The 14,889-nt window shown below is 36.4% G+C and overlaps 1 protein-coding gene across 2 annotated transcripts in view; it reads right to left on the bottom strand.

Moving 5' to 3' along the window:
- Nucleotides 1-2,523: 2,523 nt before the first annotated feature.
- Nucleotides 2,524-14,889, bottom strand: part of LOC138714695 (acyl-CoA Delta(11) desaturase-like) — a 30,581-nt gene continuing 18,215 nt past the window's right edge. The window contains exons 4-5 of one of the 2 annotated variants that reach the window (XM_069846759.1): nucleotides 9,332-9,514; nucleotides 2,524-2,925 (exon numbers count right to left, since the gene is read on the bottom strand). In XM_069846759.1, coding sequence (XP_069702860.1) covers nucleotides 2,580-2,925; nucleotides 9,332-9,514 — 529 coding nt within the window. In that variant the 3' untranslated portion in view covers nucleotides 2,524-2,579. The remainder of the gene's footprint in view (nucleotides 2,926-9,331; nucleotides 9,515-14,889) is intronic. The other variant, XM_069846758.1, reaches the window with a different exon arrangement.

The following is a 14,889-nucleotide window of genomic DNA, read 5'->3' as shown; positions in this document are numbered from 1 at the left end:
GTTGATATTTTCTATATTTTCTGCAAAATAAAAGTATTTACACCAACTTCTTGATATTGCAGTTGTGTTTTAAACGTTAATTACATAATAAAGAGTTAGAAAGAATATTCACATAAATTCCATAGTACCAACAACTATACTGTACTAAGTGAATGAAACATATCATTCATAAAGAAAGTGATATTCCAAAGAAAGAGATTGAGTATGACATGATAAGTTGGAATTTATATTGATGGTATATTTAGCCTTACAAAAGTAACCAATAAACTAATCAAAGAATATTACAGTACAAAGCAAAGTTACCTAGGTACTGTATCTGTTTTAAGTGTAACTAATATTACATAACAAAACTCTTATCGCATTATGCTTTTAAGGTGATATTTGTGAGCAACTTCCTATCATCAGAATATTAAATTATTTTCTCGAAATCTGCTGAAGCTATAGAGCTGACATTTTTACAACACATGGCCACGTATCTTTTGCTTATGATGTAACAGTAGTTGCTTTGTTAATTCATTTCCTTACAAACAATTTCCATGCGAATATTTTCCAAATTTTCAATACACTATCTTCAGTAATACGTATATACGGTATATTAGATTTACGAAAACATTTTATAAGGCTACTAAATAAATACGCCTAACTATACCTGAAAAGTTGAGAAAATATTTCTTTTGAATAAAAAAAATCAAGCTTGTGAAAGATGAGCATTAAAATTAAAACTTACATTCTTATAATGCACTTATACTTCTCAGGCAAATCTAAAAATTAACATGGATACAGTTTTAATAAGATCTCTTCCTTTTATCCATTGAATCAGTGCTGGCCATCCCTGAATATAGCTCGACCAAGCGGCATATACCACCTCTTTCGTCTGTGTCTTTCCTTTCCGCTGTGAAGCGCTCAGTCTCTCCTGGGCTCTAAAGCGCGCGCTTGCTCCTATGGGCATCAATTGACATCACTGGTGTAGTGTATCAAGTCTATATTTTAAATCTATCAGATTTAATTGTTGGTGTAATCTACCTCACACACAATCAAAGTATGATTTTATTTGAGTTACCTAGAATCAAACTGCACTTTCTGCAAATTATGAAATGTGGGATTAAGGTGCATAATTTTGCAGGCAATATGATAAACTGTTCGTTTAGAGTCAAACTGGAAATTATCTGCCTTAGCTTTAGTAGTAAAATCACCATGTGGAGTCTTACACTAGTTTTTCGTTTTTCCTGACAAATGAGCTTTTTGGGTGAAGTGCAGTTTGATTCTAGGTGACTCATTTGTCCAAATGGCAAATAAGATCGGTGTATCAGAATTCGACGTAAGGGAGCATGTACAAGGACATCATTTTATTTTTACTAACATTTTTAATACTAACCTGGCTATATCTTTGGATTAAAGGTCTAGAACCGGAAACACCGCTTGCTCCCCCTTCCAAGACTGGAGTTCGATGATACTGGCGTAAAATACAAATCACTTTACTAGGTATAGGAGGGAAGAAAAGTAGTTCGTACATTTATGTGAACTAGGAAATATCACAATTTTGAGTTTGATAATTTTCATTAGGTTTTTGTTTAATCAAAATACAGTACAGTATTAACAATGAGTGTTTTTACTCACGAACTGAGCTGTCCATGTGAACGTATTCATTATGCAGTGTATATTATACTGTCTACAGCACATTAGCTTACAATAAAGAGAATGAAGTTAAATTTTAAAATAATCATAATATGGATATTTAAACACATTTTTTAAAAATGGTCGTTCATTTCGATACAGGCTTAAGTTCTTTTGTGCATATTATCGCACTATAGACTATTGTACCTAATTCCAATTACCAGTTTCGTCCTTCGTACTAGTAACTCATGTTGAAATAATTCTGTACCTACTCTATAAAAGAGTACCTTACGTACTGTAAATTTAATCTTCACTTCTGCCCGATCCGAAAAGATAAAATTACTCAGAAATGTTATTTACTGTCCGATCAATTGGTTTTGTCGCAGGGTCGTAGAAGGGGGGGATCACGTGACAGTTAATTACTTAACGAGGCCCTTTTATTCAAGTTATTTTAAACAGTTGTATAATATTACGTAGACGTTCAATTCCTAACAGAAATTAATGTTTCCAGAAAAGAGCTAAGACAGCCCAGCTACTAGACTTTACAAAGGGGCGAACAGAAGCAAGTGGGAGGAACTGGGATACGACGTAGGCAAACGGACGACAGTACCTGTGCGAAAATATGATTCAATATTGAAAGCTCTTTCGTCACTGGAAAACGCACACATTTCTGGAACGTACTATACTCACTAACTCAGTAGCCTACTGCATACGCGGCCTTAGTTCTGTGTGGAGGACGGTTGGAAGTTTACTAGTAGAGGGGGTGGGAGTGAAGTACATTCAAAAACTCAGGTACAATAAAAATTGAAGTAAAAATAAAATGATGTCCCTGTATAAATGCTACACGTAATCCTAAAGGAATTGGTTGTCACAACGAAAGAGTTGTAAGAAAATAGGATAACTTAATTTTAATTTTATTAAGAGTAATACTTAATTTATACAATAGCATCTTATATCTCAGAAATTCATGCAGTTGCTGATTCCTCTTGCCTCCTTGAAGCAAATCTCTCATCTTTTGTGCACTCATCATCATTTGACTCGTGGTATTGGATTGTCTGAAGTTCTTTCCGTGCGGTAGGAGTACCGTCTCCGAATTTTCTAACCCATTTGTCAACCAAATGCTGTGGAGTCTCTCTGAGGTCATAGGCGTAGCCGTGTCTTTTCAACCACTCGATGGTCCTGGTGCCCAGATCGTGCCTTCTTCCGAACTCTGATGCTCGGTAATCATAAGGGAACATGTGGTGAAAGTTGTGCCAACCTTCTCCGTACGTGATTAGCGAGACGAATTCGTTTTCTAGGGGCTGGATCTCCCTGCAATCACGTAAAAACACATTTCTTTCTCAAACTGTTGCGATTAAATTAAATTCTTCAAATATTGATTTTTGTAGGATTAATTAAAATGTGTCTCAGTGAAACGTACAGCAGAGTTCGTATAGGTCAGTTTCTGTCAGATGCGTTTCCAATTCAATGTGGGCTAAATCAAGGAGATGCACTATCACCTTTACTTTTTAACTTTGCTCTAGAATATGCCATTAGGAAAGTCCAGGATAACAGAGAGGGATTGGAATTGAACGGGTTACATCAGCTGCTTGTCTATGCGGATGACGTGAATATGTTAGGAGAAAATCCACAAACGATTAGGAAAACACGAGAATTTTACTTGAAGCAAGTAAAGCGATAGGTTTGGAAGTAAATTCCGAAAAGACAAAGTATATGATTATGTCTCGTCACCAGAATATTGTACGAAATGGAAATATAAAAATAGGAAATTTATCTTTTGAAGAGGTGGGGAAGTTCAAATATCTTGGAGCAACAGTAACAAATATAAATGATACTCGGGAGGAAATTAAACACGGAATAAATATGGGAAATGCCTGTTATTATTCGGTTGAGAAGCTTTTATCATCCAGTCTGCTGCCAAAAAATCTGAAAGTTAGAATTTATAAACCAGTTATATTACCGGTTATTCTTTATGGTTGTGAAACTTGGACTCTCACTTTGAGAGAGGAACATAGGTTAAGGGTGTTTGAGAATAAGGTGCTTAGGAAAATATTTGGGGCTAAAAGGGATGAAGTTACAGGAGAATGGAGAAAGTTCCACAACACAGAACTGCACGTATTGTATTCTTCACCTGACATAATTAGGAACATTAAATCCAGACGTTTGAGATGGGCGGGGCATGTAGCACGTATGGGCGAATCCAGAATGCATATAGAGTGTTAGTTGGGAGGCTGGAGGGAAAAAGACCTTTGGGGAGGCTGAGACGTAGATGGGAAGATAATATTAAAATGGATTTGAGGGAGGTGGGATATGATGGTAGAGACTGGATTAATCTTGCTCAGGATAGAGACCAATGGCGGGCGAGTTTTCAAGTGTCATGTGTAATACGACCTTTTAGACAAGTATTGGCGTTGTTTCGGAAGAAAACATGCTTAAAATGTAAAGATAGCTCAAACGTAATCATATACTTACTTACTCACTCGTGTAGGCTATGCCACACTGTTAGATCATGTCGACACATATTGTTTCAGCCTGTAACATCATTCGTACTACACCCGGTATCTTTGAACGATTGCGAAAGTCATTGCTTCGGCGATTTCAGTATTGTATAGAACAATGGCGGGCATTCCTGTGCCATTGCCGCAGTGACGTCAGATCTCAGCGAAGCATCAAACTTACCTCCTACCTTCCCCTTCCCCCACTCCATGCAAATACTGCGCGTGTACGTGGCGGATTATACTGGATTGCTGTACTTCGGATCTTCATTAGTGATACAATGTCTTCTGCACAATCATATGAATCGAGAGGATATCACACTTACAAGAAAGGCGGTTCTTTCATTTCTCATGTTTAGGATTAGTTACAAATATTCAGGACGCGAACTTAAATGTGTACATCTATACTAATAATAAATCTGTAGCCGAAATTTTTCTGGTAATTTTCGATTTTCCAAAAATAATTGGTCCTAACATATATAATTAACCACCCTGAAACCGAAAATCGCTTTTTTCAAATTTTTGTTTGTCTGTCTGTATGTTTGTTACCTTTTCACGCGATAATGGCGGAACGGATTTCGATTAAAATTGGAATATAAATTAAGTTCGTTCTAACTTAGATTTTAGGCTATATGGCATTCAAAATACATTATTTGAAAGGGGGTTATAAGGCGGCCTGAATTAAATAAATCGAAATATCTCGCTTATTATTGATTTTTGTGAAAAATGTTACATAACAAATGTTTCATTAAAAATAATTTGCGATAAGTTTTATTCCTTGAAAAATTTTGATAGGAGTGATATTTAATTAGATAAATGAGTTTTAAATTAAAATAACTGCCATCTAAGGCCGTGTAATGAATTAAAAAACATACGACTGCGTCTATAAGGGGCCTTGGACAGCAACAATCGAAAGCTATGAAAGATAGCCTACAGAGAATGTTTCTGTGTTTGTATGAAGTAATATCGGAAGCTAAATTAACCAATTTGTATAATTAATTATTATTTCACCATTGGAAAGTGTAGTTTCTCTATATGGACATAATGCTATAATGTTATTACAGTAACTTCTGATATAATATAATATAATATAATATAATATAATATAATATAATATAATATAATATAATATAATATAATATAATATAATATAATATAATATAATATAATATAATATAATATAATATAATGTAATTTAAGTTATTTGAAGGGTTCACAACCATAGTGGGCCAAGCGCCATTTACTGAATACGTAGAAAACAAGGGTTAAAATTAAGTTATTACCATAATTCAATGGAAACCTATAATAAGTAAAATAAAATATACACATTAAATCTAAATGATGTCAATCTTCATTAAACTATGGTTGCATGTAATAAAAATTAAGAAACAGGTTAAAGGGATTGTCATTGCACCAAATGAGTGTCTCTGGACCAAAATGTTCGCATTTTAATTATTTGGATGCAATTTAAATTAAGTAACATATTAAACGATTTATCCTTGTATGAAACACGAATGTTCCCTGGATCAAACGGCCTATTTTAATTATGTAATTACTTTATATTTATTTCTAACGGGTGCAGCGGAGCGCACGGGTACGGCTAGTTCTTAAAATAAATCACCTGTTATACGAGTTCAAAGAACACAGATTCAGTGATTTTCAGAGGATGGAGAAAGATTTCAATATTTTTGCCACTCCTTTTCATGTTTAAATTGAAAATATCCCAGAATTGCAGTTAGAGGTAGGCCTACTGGATTTGCAGAATGATGGCTTCTTGAAAGCAGAATGTGAAGGTCTACTGGGGGCTAAAATTGTTTAAAAGATGTCCAGTACTACATATCCACTGCTTAGACAGTCTGCTTAAAAAAATGAGTACCGTTATTTCCCATAAATATGGTCCTGGAACATAACTATTGTCCACGATACAACTATTCAAATTTTGTACTCCATAGCGTAGTACCTCGTTTATCTATATTCTTGCTGTACTGTAGTTTGAAATCAAGTTACTGCAGCTATCTACGAACGGTCTATGTTACTTCTACAATGATCTTTGAATGGTTGTATAGTGGACCATAGTTGTGTTCCAGGACCATAGTTATGGGAAATGCCGGTATGTATTCATCAACCTACCAGTGCGAGCAGCTGTTTTCTAAAATTAAATTTATAAAGTCCAGTCAGAGTTCCCGCTTAAGCGATGCTCATCTCCTTGCGCAACTGAAAATAGCATGCACAGATATAAATCCCAATTTCGAAGAAATTGCTTTGAAAAATTATTTATTAAATATCACGTGAATGGACTATTCTAATTACATATGGTAGGTAGAAGTGTGGTGGCGCAACTGTCTGAAAATCCGTCACTGCACTGTAGAGTGCAACCCTTCCCACAGTATGTACAGGGACATCATTTTATTTTTACTTCAATTTTTATTGTACCTGAGTTTTTTAATGTACTTCACTCCCACCCTTTCTACTAACGAAGTACAACCGTCCTCCACACAGATCCGAGACCGCACATACAGTCATAGTAGCCTTACGGTCATAGTAAACAGTATGTACCAAAAATATGTTCGCGTTTTCCAGTGACGAAAGAGCTTTCAATATTGAACCATTTTCGCACAGGTTGTGTCGTCCATTTGCCTACGTCGTATCCCGGTTTCCCTTACCAGCTTTTATTCGCCAGCTAGTGGCTGGGCTGTCTTAGCTCTTTTCTGAGAGCATTAATTTCTGTTAGGAATTGGACGTCTACGTAATATTATAGGACTGTTTAAAATAACTTAAATAAAAGGGCCTCGTTAAGTAATTAAATGTCACGTGATTTCCTCCCTTTCTACGACGCTGCGACATAACCACTTGGACGGACAGTAGATAGCATCTTTTCGGATCAGGCAGAAGTGAAGATTGAATTTACAGTACGTAAGGTACTCTTTTACAGAGTAGATACAGAATTATTTCAACATGAGTTACTAGTAGGCCTACGAAGAACGAAACTGGTAATTGGGATTAGGTACAATAGTCTATATTTCGATAATATGCACATTAGAACTGAAGCCTGTATCGAAATGAACCGTCACCATTTAAAAAAAAATGTGTTTAAATATCTATATTATGATTATTTTTCAATTTAACTTCATTCTCTGTATTGTACGCTAATGTGCTGTAGACTGTATAATATACACTGTATAATGAATACGTCCACATGGATAACTCAGTTCGTGAGTAAAAACACTCATTGTTAATACTGCACTGTATTTTGATAAAAAAAAAAACCTAATGAAAATGATCAAACTCAAAAGCGCAATATTTTCTAGTTTACGTAAATGGATGAACTACTTTTCGTCCCTCCTATACCTAGTAAAGTGATTTGTTTGAATATTACGCCACTTTCATCGAACTCCAGTCGTGGAAAGGGGTAGCAAACGGCGTTGATCCAGAGGTATAGGCAAGTTAATATTAGAAATGTTAGTAAGAATAAAATCATGTCCCTGTAGTTGCCATTTAAATCCTGTCTTGTGGGTTGCGTTCATTTTGCCCACCACTGGTATAGAACGAAGGGGTGTCATTTTGAATTGTTTCTATAACGCAGAGTACTATATGCTGTTCCTGGCCCTTCTATGAATGTCTACTCAACACTAAAACAGATCTAATGTCGTACCAGTACAAGATAGGACACACATTGCTTACTGATAAATGTTGGTTTTAGTAGCCTATACTTACTTACTGGCTTTTAAGGAACCCGGAGGTTCATTGCCGCCCTCACATAAGCCCGCCATTGGTCCCAATCCTGAGCAAGATTAATCCAGTCTCTACCATCATATCCCACCTCCCTCAAATCCATTTTAATATTATCTTCCCACCTACGTCTCGGCCTCCCCAAAGGTCTTTTTCCCTCCGGCCTCCCAACTAACACTCTATATGCATTTCTGGGTTCGCCCATACGTGCTACATGTCCTGGCCATCTCAAACGTCTGGATTTTATGTTCCTAATTATGCCAGGTGAAGAATACAATGCTTGTAGCTCTGCGTTGTTTAACTTTCTCCATTCTCCTGTAACTTCATCCCTCTTAGCCCCAAATATTTTCCTAAGAACCTTATTCTCAAACACCCTTAACCTATGTTCCTCTCTCAAAGTGAGAGTCCAAGTTTCACAACCATACAGAACAACCGGTAATATAACTGTTTTATGAATTCTAACTTTCAGATTTTTGACAGAAGACTAGACGACAAAAGCTTGTCAACCGAATAATAACACGCATTTCCCATATTTATTCTGCGTTTAATTTCCTCCCGAGTGTCATTTATATTTGTTACTGTTGCTCCAAGATATTTGAATTTTTTTTCACCTCTTCGAAGGACAGACTTACAATTCTTATATTTTCATTTCGTACAATGCTCTGGTCAAGAGACATAATCATATACTTTGTCTTTTCGGGATTTACTTCAAACCCTATCGAATTACTTGCTTCAACTAGAATTTCCGCGTTTTCCCTAATCGTTTGTTGATTTTCTCCTAGCAAATTCACGTCATCCGCATAGACAGGAAGCTGATGTAACCCATTCAACTCCAAACCCTGTCTCTTATCCTGAACTTTCCTAATGGCATATTCTAGAGCGAAGTTAAAAAGTAAAGGTTGATAGTGCATCTCCCTGCTTTAGCCCGCAGTGAATTGGAAAAGCATCAGACAGAAACTGGGCTATACGGACTCTGCTGTAAGTTTCACTAAGACACATTTTAATTAATCGAACTAGTTTCTTGGGAATACCAAATTCAATAAGAATATTATATAAAACATCTCTCTTAACCGAGTCATATGCCTTTTTGAAATCTATGAATAACTGATGTACTGTACCCTTATACTCCCATTTTTTCTCCAATATCTGTCGAATACAAAAAAATTCTGATCAATAGTCGATCTATTACGCCTAAAACCACACTGATGATCCCCAATCTTCCAAATTTTTCTGTAACATAAGTTGTGGACCACTCAGTACATCTTGTATATTAAAATGTATACTCCCGTGATTAAAACTGCTGAAGAAAGTATTCGTAACCCTCTGAAACATTGATGTGATTGTTACTCTTAAATACGGAACAGTGTATTAAGAAAGACAGTTTTGTAAGCATTCGGATTACATTGGTAACAGTAACTAACAGAATTTTCTGACTGTGATTTAAACCAGCGCACAAGTCAAATCTAAGTACTTGTGGGGGTGAGTATCATTACCTGTTGTAGGGACGGTTGCCATAGAGATGAGCGAAACTATTGACGGACCACGTGCAGTTATAAACCAGGACAGTCCGAAACATGTACACACCCCAGAAGGACGCCCAGAATGCCTCATTCCACAGTAGGCACGGAATCGCCACAAAAAATGCGTTGATGGCGACGTACAATGCCAAGTAATACCTGCACACAATAAAAGATATTAAAAATACTGAGTTTTGACAAAATTCGGCCATTTTCTTTTCTTTTTAAAAATTAATAAAGAAATTTACGATTCTTTGTGAAACACTGTAGTGAAGATTTCATCACAATATCTTTGTTCCAAATTAGAAATTCAGTTTATTCTATGTAAGTGGTTATTATATATTTCTTTAGTGGGTCACTATAAATGATTGGAATGACCTACCTGCAGCGGTCTTTGAGGGCTGTCCTTCCTTAAGGAGATTCAAGAATAATTTAAAGAGTTGTGTATAAAGTGAAAATTAAAATTAAGGTGACATTCAACACTTAATTTTTTAAGGTGGCATGTATTTATCTAGCCTGACGAGTTTACTTCCTTGGTTTGAATTGTAAATTATTTAAAAATAGCGTGTAAGAGGGCCTTACACTAGAAATGTTTAGTTTAAATGTAGTTCTGTTTATAAGTATGCATAAGAATGCAATTATTTGACTTATTTGAACTATTGTATCAGTGAAGCGAGGTGAGTCAGTGAAGTTATGGTTTTACAGTGCAGTGAACAGTTCCGATCAGTGATAATTTATAGCGTCAATGAAATGTGTTCTATAGTGTCAGTGAAATGTGTGCTAAAGTGTCAGTGAAATGCGTCATAGTGCCACTACAGGGAATGAGATGAGAGTAAAGTGAAAGACTATTGAAAATTATGTAGGACCTATACATAATTATGTAGGTTGTGTTGTAAAATTAGGTGTTTTATTTTATGTTTAATTATTATTGTGTTAAATTGTATTGTGTATTCTTATTGTATTGTGTATAAAATTGTATATGTGCTGTAAATTTTATTATGTAGGCTATTGTAAATTTTATTGTGTATTGCTTATCATTTTAACTGTGTATTGTTAATATTGTATATACCACTGCCACCGGGTGCTTGCCCACTTGCAGTGTAAATAAATACATACATACTTTACGAGGCTATATCAACATTTCAGGTTATTTAGCGTCTGAATGGAATGAAGGAGATAATGCCTGTGAAATGAGTCCTGGGTACAGCACCGAATGTTACCCAACATTTGCTCATATTGGGTTGAGGGAAAACCCCGGAAAAACCTCAACTAGGTAACTTGTCCAGACCGGGATTCGAACCCGGGCTACCTGATTTCGCGGTGAGACGTGCTACCGTTACTCCACAGGTGTGGACGGTTATCATATTTAGAATATCTATTATAATAAGAAACGTAAAAAATCATATATTGCAGTTATATGAACACTAATAAATATAATATAATTATTAAAAAATTAGTAAAAGTCAGACATGTTTCGGAGATGCTTCTCCATCTTCAGTGACTCTACCACGACGGCTGGTTCAGGTTATCGACCGCGTTGTTGCTTGGCTTAAAGGAGACTGAGGATGGAGAAGCATCTCCGAAACATGTCTGACTATTACTAATGTTCATATAACTGTAATATATTAGTACATTATGCAACGAGCCTATAATGATAGTAATTAAGAATCGAGTATGGATATTTATGAAACGAGCGCAAGCGAGTTTCATAATTTTCGTACGAGCTTCTTAATTACCATTATAGGCGAGTTTCATACGACTTTTTATGCTCGACCATATTTCTAACTTGAAATTACCGGTATTCAGATGTAGGCCTATACATTTTATTTGTAACTGACAAGATCGGAAGTGACCTTGTTCTAGGTCGTGAATTGTGAGATGTGCGCAGACGCGAAAGTATTGATTTTTTCCGAGGAACAATAATGTCATTGACCTTGACGTAGTCCCGTTAAACTTGATAATATTATAATATTATAACTTTGATTATTGAATTCAACATTGAAAAACGAGATGACAAATTGAATTTATTTGAATATTATTTACAATTAACGCTAATTATTATAGTAACAGAACATAACCTTCTGCGACAGTTGGATTTCCAGCCTCCGTGACTTTTCGCTAATTCTCTTTCGATTGCATATCCGAGAATAATCGATACTTGCGGTTTTATAACGGTACAAAGCTGACCTGTCATTGGCTGAACAGTTGTAACCTGAGTCGTCATTGGCAGAAAGACCTGACCTTTAATGAGTAGGTGTACTTTAATGAGGTCCATTAAAGGACTGCTACCAGGTGTATAATTACTACATTTCGGCATGGTCGAGCATAAAATTTTTTACGTTTCTTATCAAATCTGTGAACACTGTATAATTGGCCCAACATGTGTGGTTTATCTGTGAATATCTATTATAATATTTAAAGTGATTTTACGGCAATTCAGAGTTTATTTATTTCTTTATTTATTATTCATTTATTTCATTATTTATTTACATTTTATTTTTACTATTTAACTTGCTAGAAATAAGATAGGTCTATCTCCTAAGTGAATGCAACTAAAATAATGAAACTTGGCATGCATATGTGAAATTCCATGTGAAATCGGACATCATTAATAAATAAGTAAATAAATATACATACAAACAAATAAATAAACAAATATTGAGTAAATAAAGTCATTAAGTATATAATGAAGACTATAAAATAAATAAATAATTATTGGCTAAATAAATGAGTAAGTACATAATTCAGTAAATAAATGAATAAATAAATAAAATATTTTTTTTAAACTTTTAATTAGTATTATTACAAAAATCAAGCGAATAAAGAAATACATTTCTGCACAATATCAGCTTCCTCGTATTTCTATCTTTCTTCTTTGGTGTGAAATAGTATTGGGTGTTCAGTTCAAAATGTGTCTTGGCTCGCTGCATGCCGTCATGTGGCTAGCTGATGAGCCTAGAGAATTCAATCTTCCTACACTTCCGCAGCTCAGGTGTATAATCTAAGAGGCAGAGAAGTTGGCTAGCAAGTACGGCGTTCATTCTGAAGAGTACGTGCCGATACGTACGGTAACGCCGGTAGTGGCAGGAATGTGAACTGTTTGGAAATACGTACTGTCGAGATATGGGGAGAGGGTTAAGACGATTACTTACGTATTTGTTGACATTAACTTCGACGGTCAACATGGACACGGAGCATTTGATTTGTGTTGTGGAATGTTACCATACGCAACCGATGATAACAAATACCCTGCGTACGACTTGCCGGCGCAAAACACAGTTCGAAAGAGGTTATGGTAGCACACAGACCGTACAGACCGCCATCTGTTGCTATGACGTTCAAGTTATACCGTACACATTCTCAAGTTCAGATTGAAGAACGCCTTAAATAATAGGCAACTTCTCTAACATATTGTGACAGCGACGTGAGATTCGAACTCACGACCAGCGTCCCGCAAGAGAGCAGACCGCGCGTGAGCCGACGCGGGCTTCACGGAGCACTTTGGGATGGCGCGCGGCGGAGAGAAGTAAGGGAAAAGGGCCTACGTGGCGAGGGAGTTTGCGCGCGCATCTTCTGCTTGCCTAGAGAGGCCGAGAAATCCGTCGAAGTGGAAGACTCGCGAATTCGAACTTTCGAGGCTACGTCGCTGTGGTTATAAATTACGGTCGCGAAGGAACGACAGCAGTTTTCAGTTGATTAGTCAGCCAGTCAGTGAGCAAGCCAGAGCAAGCAAGCCAGTCTTGTGTACCGGAGTTCGACTCGAGTGTGCGTCCCCAACTGTATCAGCATCCGAAGGCCTGAGTTCGAGTGCAGTGGACCGCAGTTGGAGGGACCTGAGTTCGAGTGCAGTGGACCGCAGTTGGAGGGACCTGAGTTCGAGTACAGTGGACTGTCTCTGAAGGTCTGTGGTTCGAGATACTGTGAACTCGAGTGACTGAGCTAGAAGAACTGTGAACTGAGAACTGATAGTTCTGATTTGTAAATAGTGCTTTGTAAATATTAGTTAAGATTAACAGTTCATTGTTGTTCGTACTAGTCCAAGTAAATTGTCATTGTCGTCGGTGGAGTGCTATAACGAATACTGTGTTGAGTGAAAATCCAATTGTTGACGAGAGCGGTTAAGGTGAATTGTAGAAAGGAATTATTGTGTGACGAATAAATTACATTGTTGTTACTAATAAAATTCACAATATAAACTGAAACTCGCTTCAAATCGGTGACCCAACAACTGTGACGTCATGACACACTTTGAAATGAACACCCAGTATTTCAAAGAGTGTAGGCCTATACATCAATTTGGGACACTCTGTATATACAGACTATATGAACAAAATTATGGCATACTTCCACAGTAAGTAGTATTGGCCAAAACAAGACAAAAAGTTTGCACGAACATATATCCGGAATTAAATATCTGTTCAGATATACGTCATTCTTCTTTGTGGCCTATTATCGTCAATTTTTTAAGAACACAAAACGAAGGCTCCTATGTTTTGACAGTGGGCAGCATTCCTCGCTGGCATTATCACCTTCCTCTCATTCAGATGCTTTATAAACCATAGCAGTTGAAAGAGCGTCATAAATTAACCAATTAAAACAATAATGAACACATACAACATGGCCCATATCTCTACATGTATGTATTTATTCACACTGCAAATGGATAAATACACGGTGGCAGTGGTAACTAATTACACTCAATGATGACAATTAATAATAAACACTAATAATAATAATAATAATAATAATAATAATAATAATAATAATAATAATAATGCACTATCACCTTTACTTTTCAACTTCGCTCTAGAATATGCCATTAGGAAAGTTCAGGATAACAGGCAGGGTTTGGAATTGAACGGGTTACATCGGCTTCTTGTCTATGCAGATGACGTGAATATGTTAGGAGAAAATACACAAACGATTAGGGAAAACACGGAAATTTTACTTGAAGCAAGTAAAGTGTTGGGTTTGAAAGTAAATCCCGAAAAGACAAAGTATATGGTTATGTCTCGTGACCAGAATATTGTACGAAATGAAAATATAAAAATTGGAGATTTATCCTTCGAAGAGGTGGAAAAATTGAAATATCTTGGAGCAACAGTAACAAATATAAATGACACTTACTTACTTACAAATGGCTTTTAAGGAACCCGAAGGTTCATTGCCGCCCTCACATAAGCCCGCCATCGGTCCCTATCCTGTGCAAGATTAAGCCAGTCTCTATCATCATACCCCACCTCCCTCAAATCCATTTTAATATTATCCTCCCATCTACGTCTCGGCCTCCCTAAAGGTCTTTTTCCCTCCGGTCTCCCAACTAACACTCTATATGCATTTCTGGATTCGCCCATACGTGCTACATGCCCTGCCCATCTCAAACGTCTGGATTTCAAGTTCCTAATTATGTCAGGTGAAGAATACAATGCGTGCAGTTCTGTGTTGTGTAACTTTCTCCATTCTCCTGTAACTTCATCCCGCTTAGCCCCAAATATTTTCCTAAGCACCTTATTCTCAAACACCCTTAACCTATG

The sequence above is a fragment of the Periplaneta americana genome, chromosome 15, assembly GCF_040183065.1.
Source record: "Periplaneta americana isolate PAMFEO1 chromosome 15, P.americana_PAMFEO1_priV1, whole genome shotgun sequence".
In the NCBI taxonomy this organism is placed as follows: domain Eukaryota; kingdom Metazoa; phylum Arthropoda; class Insecta; order Blattodea; family Blattidae; genus Periplaneta; species Periplaneta americana.
This window is presented reverse-complemented; position numbering and strand designations above follow the sequence as displayed.